At 51.1% G+C, this 18,181-nt stretch overlaps 1 protein-coding gene across 4 annotated transcripts in view; it reads left to right on the forward strand.

Annotated features, from left to right (window-relative positions):
- Positions 1-18,181, forward strand: part of LOC119371653 (rhophilin-2) — a 233,731-nt gene that overhangs the window by 174,578 nt on the left and 40,972 nt on the right. For 3 of the 4 annotated variants that reach the window (XM_037642100.2, XM_037642106.2, XM_037642113.2), the window contains exon 2: positions 14,618-14,733. In XM_037642100.2, the coding sequence (XP_037498028.1) occupies positions 14,618-14,733 (116 nt within the window). Of the gene's footprint in view, positions 1-12,921; positions 13,088-14,617; positions 14,734-18,181 lie in introns of those variants that run through there. The other variant, XM_037642122.2, reaches the window with a different exon arrangement.

The following is an 18,181-nucleotide window of genomic DNA, read 5'->3' on the forward strand; positions in this document are numbered from 1 at the left end:
TGCAGGCACTGCACTTTTTCGTGTACAACACCCTGCGAGTCAGCACTCACACTTGCTAGAGGCATTGACCAGTCAACAATTTCCACTGTCTTACCACTAGAGCTCGGAGGCAGGCGAAAGCGGTAAAGCTCGCTGAAAATGTAAGGCGGCGAGCACGATCGGCGTCGAACCGATTTTTTTCGCCATGACGATAGCGGAATGCCTTTCCACTTCACCGGAACCCATACTGCGGCTGCACTGGGACACTAGCATATAAAGCACGCGTTGTAAATATCCTGCCGCAAATTCAAAATGGCGGCTAAGGATTCGACATCTCGCTTTCGCACAGCCGAGCGAATCCGCCGCCGCGCAACCAGGGGTGTCCGCTTATGTATCTTCTGTTGATGCATCTCCTGTAAACAACAGCTTGAAGTGGTCAAGGCTATTCCTTCTCCGTGTTCTGTATGCACAGCTAATTTAGGTACGAAATAAAAAGCTCAGAAACGAGACAAAGGGGTATGCGTTCACTTCATTTGCAACGAAAATTAGGTGGAAGTATCCGCCACGGTGGTCTTGTGGTTATGGTGCTCGATTGCTGTCCCGAAGGTCGCGGGATCGAACGCCGGCCGCGGCGGCCGCATTATCGATGGAGGCGAAAGTTGTTAAGGCCCGTGTACTTAGATTTTAGGTGCACGTTAAAGAACCCCAGGCGGTCGAAATTTTCGGAGCCCTCCACTACGGCGTCCCTCATAATCATGTCGTAGTTTTTTGGGCGTTAAACCGAACAATTATTATTATTAAGTAGGTAGAAGTAGAAGGCGGCGGCAGAGTAAAAGTGAGCGTCTTGAACAATCGCGGAAAAGAATTTCCGCCAGGTTTGGAGTTCTCGCTTTCCTTCTGGTTGCCTATTGTGATTGCGGCCAACAAAAACACCCGAAATGAACGTTACGAGCGTGGCGACGGGCGACTAGTCAGCCGAGAGCGAGCTTCAAGAATTCGTACGGCGTTTCTTTTCTTCCTTTCTTTTTTTTTTTTTTTTTTTCAGCGCAACGTAGGAAACATCGAGCCATGACATAATCTTTGATTCGTGAGGGGAATTTCGTTTAGTCCTGGTGGTTGCTGAAACCGGAAAAGCGTGCGTGGGCCACTGGCGCGCTTACCGCATGTACGCTCATCAGGGGAACCGCTGCTGACGTCAACGTTTTATTGGTCGCCGCTATGATGCAACTCGGCTGTGGTCAAATCCTAAAGCCGTGGCGGCCGCATTTAAACTCGCTTATCTGTATGTCGTTCTGATTAAAACTGCAGGTACTGCTGCACATGAAGAGAGGAAGAACCAGAGGTGGCCATAATTAACCCGGAGGTTCTTATGACAATGTGCCTCATCAGATCGATGCTTTTTTGCACGTAATACCTTAGAATTAATTTTCTAAAATTTAAGGGTTTTTTTTTTTTCTCTAGGCAGCTTGCGAATGCTCACGACGCTAACGTAGCAGGCCAGACAGCCCTGTTGCAGCTTCTCATTTATAATCAGCGCGCAACTCCCCCTCCCCTCCCTCTTGACTTTCATCGGCGCGCGCAAACAAGCTTTCTTCCAGCGGTCGCTTCCCTAATGTTGCGTGCCCCACTCGTACATCCATATGTGTACCTTCGGGCACGACGACCGAAAAGATGGATGGATGGATGCTATGAGCGTCCCCTTTATAACGGGGCGATGACATGTCTGCCACCAGGCTCGAAGAAAAGAAAAAAGAAAAAAAAAGCTTCCTTGTTTCATGTTGGCCTACTACCTTATCTACATTGATTAAATCTATGTTATTATACCAAAAAAAAAATATAAATTCACGGTCCATCTCTCTGCCTCTTAAGACAGAATGACCTTATTTTTCCCCCATTATTTATTTTTGTTCTTTATCTCTACTTTTCTGCCACCAATACTCTAAAACCGTCTCTTACTTATTTCTATCGCGGACGTGTTCAGCTTTCCATTGTTGTCCATAAAACCCAAGGCTTCATGTAGACTCATGCCCACACGTATACCTGGGTGAATATCGCCACATTCAATCAGTACATGTTCCATCGTTTCCTTAGTTCCCCCGCAGCATGTACATTGTTCTTCTTCGTTACCGAATCTCGCTTTATAACTACGCGTTCTAAGGCAGCCCGACCTTGCTTCAAACAGTAAAGCGCTTCCCCTTGAATTACCATAAAAACCTTTCCCTCCTTATTTCGTTTTTTCCCTTTCGGTAGTTACTCAGAGCCGGCTTCTTTTCCATCGCTGCCATCCAATAAGTCCTCTCCACCTCTCTGACCTTCCGCTTAATGCTCCTTGTTGCCATATCGCCCGCACTGCTAGCCGTATATTTACTGGTGAGCCTCCTCTAGTTCTTTTTCTCCACTGCGTGTCAACGCTTTTTCTATACAAATACCTGAAAACCTTCTCTGCCCATCTACTCTTCTTCATTTTCCTCAGCCTCTCTTCGAATCTCATTTTGCTCTGAGCTTCCCTCACTTCAAAGCCTGTCCATCCCATATCACCATCTCGCATCCCAACGCGCTCCGAGCGCCAAAGGTGGTGCTGCGTCGCTGCAATCAAGGTGGGCGTGCTCCTTGGACTGCTGCATGATTCGAGGGTGCGACACACCCGCAGTGACGTATCACGACTTGTCCGCCGGAGGTTCGCACTTGCCGCAGCGAGCGTGCCAAAGCTGTTGCCGCACGCCAGGAATGAAAGACGGCACTAAACTGTAGGGCGAAATAACGCAGCCCGCAGAGGGCGGCCTCTTTGTGCCATCTCTCATCCGGATGCCGGTGTCCTTCGCACGCGAGCGCTTGGTGGGCCGCTGCAGTAATGGCACTCGACACTGGGGGAGCCGGCAAATGGTCCTTGCGCGCACCGTCGCGAACAAATGCGCCCGCTTTGAGGAGTAGAGGGGCACGCGAGGCCGCACCCCCGTATTAACCCGTGGCCGTTTTGTGTCCTATCCTTTCGGGCTTTATGGCTGCGCGGACCTCTTGTTCTTCCGGCGCTAAGTGACGTCCCCGATTTCCGGGGCCGAGCTGTCGGGACAGCGCGAGACCCTTGTCAGTGCCTCCTCCTTCTGGGGGCCCTTGCGCGTGCGTGGCTTGAAAGCGCCGTGGCCGATAGCGACTGCCGACACCTGTCTTCTGTCGCGGTGCGTTCACCCCGCGACGAGGACCGGCGCGGCCCACTCTTCGGGTCGCGCGAGAACCCCTGCCGTGGGCGCCTTCGCTGTCGCCGGCGGGATGGCGCCACGCTGTCCGCGTGCGCGCCGCTCGCGTTCGGAATAGTCGTGAAAAACCTTTGCTCGATGCCCACGACATGTGTAGAAGGTCGTTGTAACCGCCCACCGGAAGAATGGGGACGTCGCGCTTTTGTGGATTTTTTTCGTGTTTCTGTACCGCGTATATACGTCGCGTTAATTCACGTTGTAACCCCAACAACCATTGGTGCAATGCAGTATAACACTTCTCTTCTTCTCTGCCCCGCCCCCCCCCCCCCTCTCCCCTTCGCGCCCACACGCGCACACATTTTTCCTCATATTGGACATTAATATAGATAACAGAGGGAATAGATACGTCTAATTCGTACGTAGTGAAAATTACGAGAAAATTCGACGACGTAAACCACCGAGAAGAAAAGGCGAAAGAAAATAGCGTCACCAACTGAAAAAGAACGTGCGCCAACTAGCCCAACAACAAGTTTTACTAAAGTAGTGAAAATCATTTGAATCATATGAGACCGCGTTGTTGGGATATACTAGAGTTTTTTTCTTTTTTTTTAATACAAGAGACTTTTGTGCATGTGACATGTGGGAAAATATGGGCTTGGTTTCTGAGCTCATAAGCTGCGAAATTAGACGACGCTGTCGAAGGCATCGATCACGAGTCCGAAGGGGAGCACTATAGTACCTTGTTCTTTCTTTTCTTTTTTTGCTCGCCTCTGGTTCACGGCCCGTCATCACGTGACTCCTTCCTTTGCGTAAATGAAGCGAGTGGTGCGAATACATTTTTGTTTTGTCCGTCTGATCCGGTTGATGCAGTGCGGAGATTAACGTGCGAAAAACATGCCGCTTTACGCTTACCTCTGCTGTTTATTACTATTTCTTAACTAGTCATGTGCTAGAAGCCGGACGCGTAACGTAGAGGCTTTCCTGTCGCCACAGCTGTTTTACTTCTTTCGTGTGCAAAATAAAAATAAGAAACGAACGGGTAGCCTGTGTTCGAATAGTTTTTTTTTTTTTTTCTGTCACCGGAGTAGAAAATCAGTGCAGCATATCAAGCGTGCTCTGGAGCATCGATATGCCGGTTAATGTGCATTTTTCGCACGAACGAAAGAAGGGAGACCCCCGCCATGGCGGTCTAGCGTTTATGGCGCTCGACTGCTGACCCGAAGGTCGCGGGATTGAATCCCGGCCGCGGCGGCCGCATTTTCGATGGAAGCGAAAATGTTTGAGGCCCGTGTACTTAGCTTTAGGTGCACGTTAAAGAACCCCAGGTGGTCGAAATTTCCGGAGCCCTCCACTACGGCGTCTCTCATAATCATATCTTGGTTTTGGGACGTTAAACCCCAGATATTATTATTAAAGAAGGGAGCTTTCAAGAAGAGCAACACAGACCACTTATTTAGCCCGTATAGGACTCCAAAGAAGTAAAACTCCTCAAACGTGGATACTGCTTATACCTCTTTAGGTGCATCAGCGGTCTCGTGGAAGCCACTTGCACAAGGAACAATAAAGTTGTGCTCACCCACTCACTGCGCCGTTTAATTGTCCTCTGTGATGTTGTTTTTTGTAGAGAACAAGAAGCGCTTTTTTTTTTCTCTCTCACTCTGTCTTCCGAGGCCGCTCTACCGAATGCCCATTCAATCTCGGATTACGTCGTTCACGTAAGCCAAAGGATCCTCTCTTTTCCTCATGGTAGTGCCGCGCTCGACTACTACAAGCGTTTTTGCAGTGAAAGGAGGAAGCTCATGAACAGAATGGAAATAATGGGGTTTCCTCACGAGTGCACTGGACAGATTGCGTTTCCAGAAGGTGCGCGGATGGTTCGCAAGGAAGGGTCTGTTACTCTTTTAACTTATCTGCGAGATAATGGTCTAAGTGACGCTTGGTAAAAAATTCTTGGTAAGAGACGCTCGGGCAGAGCAATTGCCGGCCATGTCTGCCAGGCTGTCACCGCCTGTAGCAGCATCACCACCGCCACCACCTTTCTTTCTCACAGTTTGAGTCGGCAGAAATATAAATTGATTGAAAGTGCCTGTTACCAGAAAGCCGTTTGCACCTTTGCAGACACCACGAGTAGCCAAATCGATGCGCGACATGTTGATTTTTCTACAGGCCGCGAAATGCAAAGTTGTTCAATGTACGTAAGACCCTGCATGACAAAAATTACGCGAAAAAAAAAAAGAGGTGCAGAAAGGGGTTTTCGGATTTTCGTTTATTGAGGGCCGGGCGTCGCACGTTGCGTTCGTCGTGAGTCGTTTCGTTTCACTTAACGACTGGAGCATGATCTCTCATCTTTGTGTTGCTCGCTCCACTATATCGATACCGAATAAAGACGCACAATCTCGTTACTCAGAAAAAAGCGTCAAGTCTCTGGGAGCCCCCTGTAGTGTATATTATGCGTCTCAGTCGCATTTCGATCGAGGCGAAATGCTAGCGGCGCGATGTCAGTGCACGTTAAGAAAACCGAGGCGGTTGAAGTTACCAGGAGCCCTCCACCATGGCGTCTCTCATAGCATGAGTCGCCCAGTTGGGGCGTTAAACACCATAAACCAACCAACCAACCAACTTGTTCTGCTTCTCTTTCTTTTCCTGAAATTTTTATTGCTGAAAATAACGCGTGCCACAACCTAATTGTCCTATATATCTGTAGGATAGGTGCAGTAAGTATTATGGTTGACCGCTGAAGTTGTGTATTAGGTTTCTCTCTCTCTCTCTCTCTCTCTCTCGGCATCGAACCTTTCGAACCAAGGTTCTGTCCCTTTATTGGTCACGTCAGTCAATCTTTCTTTTAAGCACTTTCATGTATTTGGCAATAATAATAATAATAATAATAATAATAATAATAATAATAATAATAATAATAATAATAATAGTAATAATAATAATAATAATAATAATAACAACAACAACAACAACTTGTGTGGCTTTAGGTGCCAAAATCACGATTTCATAATGAAGCACGCTGTAGTGGAGGGCTCCGGAAATTTCGGCCATCCGGTGTTCTTTAACGTGCACTGGCATCGCACAGTACACGAACCTGCAGCATTTCTCCTCCATCGAAATGCGACCGCCGCGGCTGGGATCGAACCAGCGAAACTGTTCGGCGAAACAGACGAATGTCAGCATGGTCAGGAAGGTGTGGGAGGGTTCGCGATGAAAGCTTCGCGTGAATATTTGTTCGCGCGACACTTCTGATTATCGTAACTTGTTCGATAATCAAATTGCTTTGCGCGCAGGCTCGCAACGGCCCGTACGGCGCATCGCCACTTCCTCTCCAAGCGCCGTTTCGTCATCTACGCTTTCGCCTCCTTGTCTCTTCTGCAGCGTGCGCCGGCGCTTTCGACTCGACCTCGTCTATATGGGCTATACAATCGCGCTACGCGTGACGCACTCCTTGCAATTATTTGTCTCTCGTTCATTAAGCGTAGTCGATTTATAATAGTTCCTTTGTCTTGAGCTCTCCCCTTCCGCATTTCAGTGGACAGTTCCATTAGCCGTTATAGCCTTCGTGTGCTCACGCGTTGATGAAACGGAACGGACGGAATTGCCCGCGTGGCGTATATAGCGCGCTTTCCTTTTCTTAGCGCTGTACAGGCTGTACCGTATAACGCTTCCATCGACTTGTGTAGGCACGCGTGTCATTTTCCCCCGCGTTTATACCCGCGCCCGGTCTCGCTCGTAATTGATGCCGACGACGAAAGCGGGAAACCGAGAGGAAGGCGGGCGACGTAAAAGCCGTCGCAAGAAGAAACGCCGACAAAAAAAAAAAGTGGGGCCATACGGACAAGATTATTATTTTTGCTTTTCGGCGTCGTCGTTCCTTCCGGCTGTACTGTATGCCTCGCCTCTTTGGGCGGATGCACACTCGCGCCCGCAACGCCCACGTTGCCTGGCTACACCAGCGCCTTCGCGCCTCACAGGGATTGTCCTGTCACGCGGCGGCGGCGGCGCGCGCACCGCCGCCGTTTTGGCGCTAATGGCCCGCGCGGTGCGCTAAGGTGCGCTAGCGTCGCGAGCACGACGCAGCGCACTCGCGGAGCAACCGCTGGCATAAATAGCGCGACCAGCATCATCCGTCCGTCTCTGCGAGGGGAATGCCGTTTCGGATTCCTGCGGAACGGTTACCGTTGTTATGTCCTTCGGGAAACTTTTTTTTTCTTTTCTTTCATGAATTCAGCGCGTGCGTACGAGGAAAAAGAAACGAAGCAAAATTAAAGTCGACCCAGCTGTCTTCACTGCGAGGAAGCGTGTAATACATGCTCGCGGATGTTCCGTGCCGTCGGACCGAACATCCTTCCGTGCATGGCGCGCGTGCGTTCCCAGTTGCATTTCTTTCGCAAGTTTTCGACTAACGAAATCATCTTACCGGAAATATTCAGTATGGATCGCACGTACTACAGAAATAAGTATAAATAAGTAATCTGTATTATATAAAAAAAAAGCCTTAGTTGTTCAAGTGGAACCGTTAGCAAACGGAAAACTGTGTGATCTAACTGAACTCATGCGCGAGCGTTGCGGATGTTTCGAAGTCTCGGTGCTTTCATGCGCAACCGCGCTGCCGCTCGATAACACGGCCGCGCGTCACCTCTTCGCGCGTCAACGCTCTGGGATCTCAGAACCGCTACTTCTCGGATTCTTTGACGTGAGCCCAAAGCAAGGCGTACATGAGTGCTGTGGCATTCCTCCCTCAACGCAATGCGGCCGCCGCGGTTGGGAATCGAACCCATAACCGAACACGCGGTCAACGACAGAATGTCTTGTTTTGCGGGATTCTGCCTAAAAAAAAAAAGAAAATGAAAAAGATTGCTCTCGTGGACGCGCGCGCGATCATGCTGATGCACACTGTATAGATTGGCTGAGTTACTCAAGCTTGGCTGATTGCTTCGGTTAATGCCACACTGATGCGGGCACTTGTTTCATTAAACTATATGCAGCATTATATATTTGCATATATACAGCATATGTTGTGTTAGTGATCGAAACTCATACCGTATCGATTTGACATGTATGAAATAGTGGAGCTTCGATTCTTTTTTGTTGTTTGTACTATTTGTGTCTGTACGTTTAAACGAGCTGCCTCTTTGGATACTGTGTTTCGCGGTTTTCCTCGATGGGATGTTCCTCTGCTTCAGAGCGATATTTTATTGCGTTTTGGCGTAAGGAGAAAGCGAGAGAGATTTAAAGGAGATACAAAGAGGTCAACCTGGTACTAGTAACCAGTTTGCTACCCTGCACAGGGGTGGGGATGTAGGGGTTGTAAAGAGAGAGAAAGCGATAAAATAAGGAGAGAGACAAACGCACACCCAGGAGGGACGTTCCAGTCGGAGTCGTTCACGTAGGCCGGTGGATCAAAGCGCAGTAGTGCTTGCAGAGCCTTTTTCTGCGGCGTCAGTCCTCTCGATGGCATAATATTTCCGCGTGAAAATTTTAACGCGAACGTTCCCTGTAGAGATGAAAACAACAGACGCTGTTACAGTTTGGACGCGAAACTGAGGTCGACTAAGTAACATACTTTCCACATTGCCAGCTTGGTCGCTGACGCGAACAGTGAGGGCGAGGTGCTGTTGGGTCCTCCTTGCGCGCCCTGGTGTGTGAGTTTAGTGCTCACGATGTGGGCGAAGATGCAGTTCATTAAATGTTGTCGTGCGCGCGCCGTGTAATGCGCTCCCGAACCTGTACGCGAGTATCCGGGCGCATCAGGGCCGTGGATGGAGCGGCAGCTCGCGTTATTAGTGCTCGGCAATCTGGGCGCTCATCGTGCGTGCGCTTTCGTTGGCGACTGTGCATGGGGCGCGTGCCCATAATAGAAGCCGGCTGAACTTCTGATGCGCTATAGTAGGCGCGAGTGCTTGCTTATATAGTCGAGTGGGCTAGCCGAGCGTGCACTGGATTCTGTTTCACGCGAGTCACGACGCCGCCGCCGGTGCGCGGCCTGCGAGCGGTGGTACGCGATGCACGCGCCTCGAGGAAGAGAAAAGGGCGCACGGGGCGACGATCGACGAGCGTTCTCTCGGGCGACGCCGCGCTCATCGCGCGCCAACCGTGTCTGCAGCCCGTATGTATGATATTCGCGGCCACGCCGTCCTGAACATGGAACGCCCATTGGCGGGTTTTAGGCGCACGAGGCTTTATTAAACATGTAGCAGCACGCGGTTCGTTTTCGGCTCTCGCGCCTCTCACGCTCGCTCGCTGTGTGGGCTTTCTTTGGACACAGGTAGCCGTGCACCTGCGGCCATACGATAGACGGGAGGTATTGCCGCCGTTGTTTCTCCCAACTGTTTCTTATTGAGAGGGTGCGCATGGCGAAACGTTTATCTTGGTCACCGTAGCTGCGTTATATTTGTTAAATTATAAAATAGGAAGCGTTCGTTCCCTGTTCCAACTTCTAGGGACGTACTTATTTCCAGCGCGGTCAGTAGGTTATTCATAGTTGAAGTGGATTATTCGGGCTAATCGTGCAAATGTACTACGAATGTATTTGTACCAACAGGCAAACACCTTTGAAACGAGGTGATTGGTATATTCAAATTATTCGTTATTTAGGTAACATTTTTAAATAAAGCGTACCGTACCGCACTTGCTAGAGAGCAGGCTGAACGTATGCAACAAAGCAAAAAAAAAAAAGAGAGAGAGAGAGAGAGAGAGAGAGAGAGAGAGAGAGAGACATAACTTTATTTGTGTCCTTGCTGGGGTCAAGGGAGGCGGGGGCCGGGAGACTAGCCCTACCGGAGCCCCCCTTCCTCAGGCGGCGGCCAGACCTTGGGTCTTGGAGGCGTCTTCGGCCAGCCGGACTCTCTGGGAGAGAGAGAGAGAGTGAGATAAACGTATTTCGAGATATATTTCTTATGCACACTTTGTCCGAGGAAATGTGCTTTACATCAACTCACCTTATAGGCCCGTTCACACCGGCGACTAGCAATGGTCGCGCGACTAAGTTGGTCGCAAACGGTCGCAAATGGCCGTTTTGGTCGCAAAGCGACTACTTTGGCACAGTCGCTCGCCGCTCGATTTTTCAGTCGCGCGACTGCAGTCGCAATCATCTGAACCAATCAGATGCGCAGGAACGGGACGTCAGCCTATTTTACGGGGCAACGGCAATGCGAGCTGTATACGAGCAGACGTGAATTCTATGTGGCGACGCATATAGGTCGCACGCAGGTGTGAACATCGGTCGCTTTGAGTCGGTTTTTGACCGCCAGTCGCAAACGGTCGCACGACCGGTGCTAGTCGCCGGTGTGAACCAGCCTTATGACGTCGACGTTCACGTACTACTAATGCCGTTTGTAATAACAATTTCTGGGATTTTACATGCGAAATCCACGATGTGATTATGAGGTACGCCGTAGTGGAGAGCTCCGGAAATTTCGACCACCTGGAGTTATTTAACGTGCACTGATATCGCACAGTACACGGGCCTCTAGCATTGTGCCTACATCGAAATAGCGCCACCTGGTAGCAAGGGCCGTCGACGCGGTGAAGGAAAGCCTATGGTTTCCTGGAAGGGGGAGACCGCCGTGAAGACAGCGCTTATAAATAATACCAGAATAAATATGTTTGTTATCTCTCTTTCTCGAAATGCGACCGCCGCGGCCGGAATCGAAACCGCGTCTTTCGGGTTCGGGTGAGCACTGGGCCACCGCCACGACTTTAATGCCGTTTATCACTGCAGGGGGGGGGGGGCCGCGCTGCTGCGGAGTCCGGGCCCTCACACATGGTTTTTATTGTCGTGTCGAATGGCGCTCCCTGTACGCACAACAGCCCTGTGACGGCTGCGCAAGGTTGTGACGACCCCACTGCGTGCATTTACAAAACAGATCAGCCGCATAGGTCCAGCTTATTTCCTTAGTTGTACGGACAAGTTCATTGTGGTCGTCTTCACTGTACAGGCGTTCGCAATATTTACAAACGAAAGGTTGTATTTCGGCGGGGCATGCAGAATCGTATACGTTACAGTGGATGCATCAAACTGACGGCGCGACCGTGTCGTGCGGAAATAAAGGAGCCTCGAAGCAGCCGCATAAGTTCGAAATCATTTATGTCAACGTGGGAGTCCGGGCATATGCCTGTGTTCGTACCTAAAACGACAACAACAAAGGAGAAACTCGCCTACTTAGCAAACGCTGTGTTGCGACAAACGTTTTGTTTTTGAATCCGCATGCTCCTCTTTCTTCCATCATTTCTTCTCTTTGCTCTGCAATCAGTGGAGTCCTGCTTAAGTCGACCGAATTACGGTTTTTCCTTTTTTTTTCTTTTTTGCGCCATTGTTTGTGACATATATTGTATACTGCATTGTCGCAAGCGTCGTTGTACGCAAAGTGGCACAGTCTTAATCTTCGTTTAAGTGGTCCTGACCTGTCGGTCCACTTTGGGGTCGCGGATAAATAAATTTAAAAAGAAACAGTGATGGTGGCTGCGTTATTCCTCGATCACTCGATTTCTTATGTTATTTCGGCTTAACGACAGTTTGTATCGTGCCGCGTAAGATCAAGGCCACATGGCACCACTACGCGGCTGTGTTACTTCGGCGCGGGTGTATTATTATTTTCCTCTGCGATTCCCCTAATCGCACGCGTTTCGCCGTTTGTGTTTGTTTTTGTTCGAGGCATTCACGCGCAGCGCAATGGTCGTAATCGCATCGAGACATCTGTGCGTCGCCTGTGCTTCGTTTTGTCTGGGCGCCTGTTAACCCGGTTGTGTTGTGCGACAAAAAAAGGGGGACAGCGTTTCGACCTGTCTTCGGCCCGGTGCGCGCGTTCCTTTTGCGCCTGCTCTTCTAGGCGTTGTGTCCTGTATTAGCCGATCCGGTGGTCGGGTGCATACGTGCTGGGGATCAGCTCGCTCTACCGCCGCTGGAATTCAGCGTTCGCCAAGAAGGTCAGGGAAAGACCGGTGCAGCTAGCAGGTGACCTATCGGGGGACGGCGAACAGAATACAGAAAACAAAAGGATGCATAAACTCTGGGGTTTAAGACAAGCCGCGGTGCCTTCGGGACTATCGGGAGCAGCAGCCAGTGCGCTCGCCAGGCCCTCCGGGGGGTCCTGTATACAAATCGAATCTAGTGGGGCGTGGCTCCCAAGGGCGTTGAGCAGGTCGAACGCACTGTGGAAACGGCGGCCCGTTCCATTCGTAGCACCGAGGGCGAGAAGGCTTTGTCGTCGAGCGGCGGCGGGCGCTCGCCCTCCGCCGCGTGATGTGGGTCGCGCTGGCTCTCGCCGGAGACGCCAGAAGTCAACGGAGAGCGAAGTTGCCGAAACGTCCCGCGGCACAGCTCCAACAACCGCTGCCGTTTATGCAGCTGTCTGGCGCAATTCTTTGCGGCTGCCACTCAAGTCCCAGCCACCCCCGATCGCCGTGGCCGAGAGTCGTCCCGCGTACTCTGCTGTAGCGAAAGCTGCACAGTGGCTGCGTCTCGGGTCCCCAGCCGCAGCTGGCGTTCGTCAACGGCCTTTCGTCGCCCCTCGTGTTTGTCTTCGAGGGGACTGTACCGCTCGCCCAGCGTCGTCGGCCTGTGTGCGCTCACTCGAGAAGGCTGGACGTCGGGTGTTTGTGAACGGCTCATCTGCCCACACGCGCGGCGATATCTGCGTTAAGCCAGACCATAGGCTGAAGTGGGCCGATCGCCCGCTGCTGCAGGTTTGCGATGGCTTTCGCACTGACTCTGTACTGACCCACATTGTGGCTCTTTAAGCACGTGTTCGTCTTTGTGCCGGGACATCCGGGGGAAAAACCGTGTGTGCGTGCACTTGTCTCGGACGCTGTGGATTTTCGCCAAGCTGGCCACTCGGCTCAGCAGTGACAGCCAGCCGGCTATGGAGACCTGGATTGAGAACTTGAACAATCTGGTGATCGCCCTCAAACAGGTCCCGCCATATTTTTTTGCTTCATCCGCGATTTCGATTTCGAGCCGACGTGCATATGCGTCGTCTTCCGCGAATAGATCATTACCTGGAGGGCGCAGCGGCAGTCCTCCTCTCATCGGGAAGAGTTTCGCTCCAGCGACTGCGAGTAGCTCGCAGAAGGAACGAGGCAGATAAACGAGCTAGCGGGGGGGATTTGTTATGTCGCGTGTTTAACGTGGGCCTTCCGTCATTGAGCGAAAAATCTTGGAGCATGGAAGTAACTGACAGCTGAACGTGCGGTACATATATAGGTCACACACGATATACACTTCGATTCCTATAACTGCTCTCACTGCCTGTACGTGAGCCTTTCTTCTTCTTTTTTTTTCTTACAACCCACCCCATGTCGCGGTACATTTCAGGTGTACACGCAAACGCAACACAGCGGCCTTTCTTTCCTACTCATTAAACAATACATGATAATTGCACAGACAGCTGCAGTATACACGGATATCTCGCAGCCCTGGTCTGCGAAAAAAAAAATTCAGCAGCTGTACATTTGCGCAGCTCACTGATGATCGCCTTCGATGCACGCTCGAACTCTTATGAAGGCGAAGGAATTAAGGTCGTATGCCGCTGGCTCCTGCTTGTGGTGCATCAGCGTTGAGCGCCTTTAGGCTTTCTTCTTTGGCATGCGTATATAAACTCGTTTCACTTGTGCGTGCGTTCTGTTATCTTTTTCGACAAAGCCGCCGCGTTTGCGTAGCGTCCGTGTGGCGGCAACATAGACAAAACCCGGTGCAAATGGCCTCGGCAGCAGCTTCCTGCCTTTGCCACGATACTGCAGCAATGAGGTCGCCCGCTTCGATGGAAACGTCGCGCGCAGTGTTGTCCGCCTTCTTGATCGCCTTCAGCATGCGCGGGAAATCTGCCTGCGGTGTGTACATGAAACCCTCGATCGCGCGTTTCGTGCGAGCGCGTTGCACAACTTCCACAGCGCGCTATTTTGTTGTTTTCACTCGTCGAAACGCGATCGCTGGTTCGAGCGATAGGGATACGCAGCAAGTGCTCCCGACAAAGTCCTGTTTTTTTTCTTCTTTTTTAGTCTCATTGGTCGCCCTCCTGCGGTGTTTCTAACTGGATCTCAGTATGACAAGGTTGGAAGATGCTGAGTTCATTCTATACACGCTATAAAAAATGCCATATGCCAGAAAAAAATTGTTCCAGGATGTCTAGCGCTCGGGTGTGCGCCTACCTTAGGCATCGAATTCACACTGCAATGTGTTATATATATATATATATATATATATATATATATATATATATATATATATATATATATATATATATATATATATATATATATATATATATGGTTCAATGGGCCGGCCTGTTCTTTTCGAGTAATAGGTATAACACAACGGAGGCGTTGTGTGTGTGTGTGCGTGTGTGTGTGTGTGTGTGCGCGCGCGCGGTAGTCTCTTGTTTACGCACGAGTTGCTGCGATCGCTCACGGTGCGCTCCTAATACGTATTCTGTGTCTTTCTCCAGGGCTCGGATCCCCGGGCTGCCACGTGCCGAGGCAAGCTGCAGTACCGGCGCTCCAAGATCAACCATGAAATTACCAAACAGATGATGATGCGCAACGGAGCAGAAAAGCTCTTTAAGTGAGTATACCGCTTTAACATGCATTTTTCTCCCCCCTTCCATCGATATGTGAGGCCAAAACAAAGGCAGCAGCCACTCGATTGTCGATCATGTGCTGTATTGGTAATGCCCCCTCCCCCTCCTTTGCTTCGAGAAAGCTTACAGTTGAGGTTGGTGAAAACCATCCCGCATGAATCGTTGACGGGAATTCTGGCGTGCAGCCTGGCTGCACTGACACCATTATTGATGCTAGAGAAATTGCGATAAATAACAATAAAGATTAAGCGTGCTCGGCGCCGTTTCAACCGGTGCCACTGTGAGGCGAGCAGGACACGAGCAGCGTCTTGTGTCCTGGTCACCTTTCGCTCGCAAGAGGCGCCTGTGCTAAGCGTGGAAGCCAGCGAGTTACGCGCGTGCCACGTGAATGCGCGAAAGTGGTGTTCGAGTTTTAGGAGACGCGGAACGGGGGTTTCTTTTTCTCGCAGTGGGGTTTGTTTTGCGAGGGGGCGAAGAGTCCGCGTCGTGTCGCTGCGCGGGGACTGCCGCGAGGCTATACATTCCTTCGAAATTGGGCCCCCGCGAGTCGGCCGTGTATGCGTGGCAGTTCCTATACTCCTGAAACGATCGAGGTCGGCTGCTGTAACGGTGGTGGCGGGGAGCGGCTAATGGCTACCGCGGTGGGGGAGGGAGCCGCCGTGGAGAAATACCGCGGCGGAAACAAAAGGTGGAGAATCCGCGCGTCACTCAGGCTAGTCGACCGGAAAGAAGTAAACGTTGTGCAACCGGAAGCCGGGGCATGGGGTATGCGCTGTACAGGATTAACCACGAGATTGGCCTCGGCCTTCCTGTCCCGTTAATGCATTTTCTCTCTCTCTCTCCTCCGTACACCACTTGTGACTGTGTGTCAGGTTGCGTCCCTCTCGCTACAACATGTGTGCTGCGTAAACTTCTGCGGGGCTACCGGAATAGCATACGTCGACTGGATTGAACGAATCGATGGCTCTCGGCTAAAGTTCGTGATGAAGGGATTTCTTTTGTTTTTTTTTCCTTTCTCCCTTTTTCATCACTATCCGTGTACGACAAGCACGCGTTTCGCAGGAGTAGCAAGCTGTCCTGCTGAAGCCAAGTCATGCCCCGTCCACGACGCCCCGAGGCGCCTATTACGCATAATGTGGTACTTAGGAACGCGGCAGGGGCGCCGATAAGCCTTCCGGGGCGACCTCGTCGTTCTGTGGGGACCGAACAAAAGCCTTCGCAATTAGGCCAGTGCGCGCTTATCCAATTAAATCGTGCCCACGGCACTAACGGCGCGGCGGGCGAAAAGCGATGCGCGTTGTAGCGGTGGCCGCTGCCCTTCGAGACCAGGGTGCAAACACGTCCGGCACGTTCGCACCGCTGGTTTTCACCTGTTGTGCCGACACTGAGAAGACATTGTTTTAAATTTATAGTTCCCCGTACTACTTCCTGATCTCTGTGCACGCATGCGCTTTTGTTGAAAAATGGACGCGTGTGCGGGCGTGCTTTGAATGCCTTGTATGCTAGACGAACTCGGCGTGCGTTTTATTTACTTCTAGGAAACGAGCCGCGTTTAAGTCGGGTGTAGAGCTGTACTTTGGTACGATGCCTTTCGCTTTTACTTTTTCTCGTGATCGGTTGTGCCGAACGGCCGCTTCTGGCGATTACGGTGGTGTCCCGTCATGTATGACGAAAACATTGGAAGCTGTAATAGATTATTTCGACATGCGACCCCACATTTCTGGTCGCCCTTCAGGCTACGTGATTTTGTTGACAGTGACTGCTATAGCGACTGGACCGTTTTTTTTTTTTTTTTAGTCAGTGTTGCTTCTACTTTTATCACTTTCTCCTTGCGCACGTAGTGCTATTCCGTCTGAATATGACGCTTCTGAAACTCCTCGGTTTGTGCTCGCCAAGCTTTGTGCTGACATAGTCTGACCCTGTGTCGGCGTGGTGCAAAATATCCGGAAGTTTCCGTTGTGTATTGGCCAGACATACAGGGCCGTGGTTCGCTTTCAGGACGAGAACCTTCAAGGCATTTGGAAGAAGTAAACATCGATAGCCGGAGTTATTAGTGAAGATCTTTGTTTTTCATTATTTAGGTAGCGAGTGTGTAGAGGGTTCCGATGTTCGCCTTTTAAGGCAAAACCCCATATGCGCGAAAATGCACGCGACAGCGACGAGCGATGCTATGAGCGACGAAACGAGCCGTTCGCGCGACGTGTCGCGTGGTCGATTTCGCGCGATCGCTCGGCTTTTCAGATTTGGAATCCGTCGCTCGTCTCCCGGAAGTGCTGTGCTCAAGCAGCCAATAGCAAAACACCGGAACAAGATGCATCAGTGACGTATTGCTGATTGCCGCCACTTTCTTATCGACGCGCATCAACAACAACGTTCATCAACAATGGCCAACGGCGACGAGCGCAACTAGCGCATCGTTGACGTTGTTGAACGCGAACGTGCGTTACGGGACCTCAGGGCCGAAAACTACAAGTCCCACGCCCTCTGTGACGCGGCTTGGCGGCACGTAGCAGCAGTGATGGGATCGAAAAAAATGCTGCAAGACAGTGATACACATTTTATGTACAATTAAGCAACAAAACATCGTATTTTACATTGCATACTGCTGACAACGGGCCACTTTTGGCACGAGTAAACGCCCTCATGCCAGCAACAGTGGAGATCGCTCGCCGAAGCCGTCGCGTAAATGGGGTTTGCCCATCCAAGCAACCGCTTGCGCGAAGACCATCTACGTCGCGTCGCTCGTCGCTGTCGCGTGCATTTTCGCGTATATGGGGTTTTGCCTTTAAGCGGTCTCACGTCTTCCCTTGACTCCTTATTAGAGAAAGATGTTGATCCCACTGCGGGCCAATCAAGCAGCCGGTCTCCGCCGCCAAAGGGGAGAAAGTAACGCACTGCCTCCGTTCTATCCCACGAAAGAGTGAAGCGGGTCCACCAGGCTGCATTCCTGCAGCGGTGATCGAGAGGCGAACAAAATCACCACACAACACGATGAAAGCACGTCGAAGCCCAAGCGACTTGCTTGGGCGGAAACTTGAGAGTGCCGTGTGTCGCGGCCGCGATCCACTTCCAAGCCATAAACAACTCCACGGGGCGTCCCACGGACGTACGATGACGGACCCCAGCGCCCGAGCACATGGTTCGGCAGGCGTATTTTTTTTCCCCTCACTCTCGCCGCATCCGCTGCACTCCGCAGAATGCTCGACTCTGAAAGATTACATCTGCCGTCACTTTGTTCTAGGCTTCCGAGCGGCGCCAAGCCGTGAAAGTCTATCATAAACATATCTGTATGTCTCTGAAGAGCTCAGCCCACCACGAACTGTGGCCATTTTGTGGTGCTGCCTGTGCTTGGCCATTTGTTCCGTTGCTGAGGGCTGCGAATTGCTTGCGCGCTGCGGAGCGAAGAAAGCGAAATTTTCACCGTGTAGCTTC

Source organism: Rhipicephalus sanguineus, chromosome 1 (genome assembly GCF_013339695.2).
Source record: "Rhipicephalus sanguineus isolate Rsan-2018 chromosome 1, BIME_Rsan_1.4, whole genome shotgun sequence".
Classification (NCBI taxonomy): domain Eukaryota; kingdom Metazoa; phylum Arthropoda; class Arachnida; order Ixodida; family Ixodidae; genus Rhipicephalus; species Rhipicephalus sanguineus.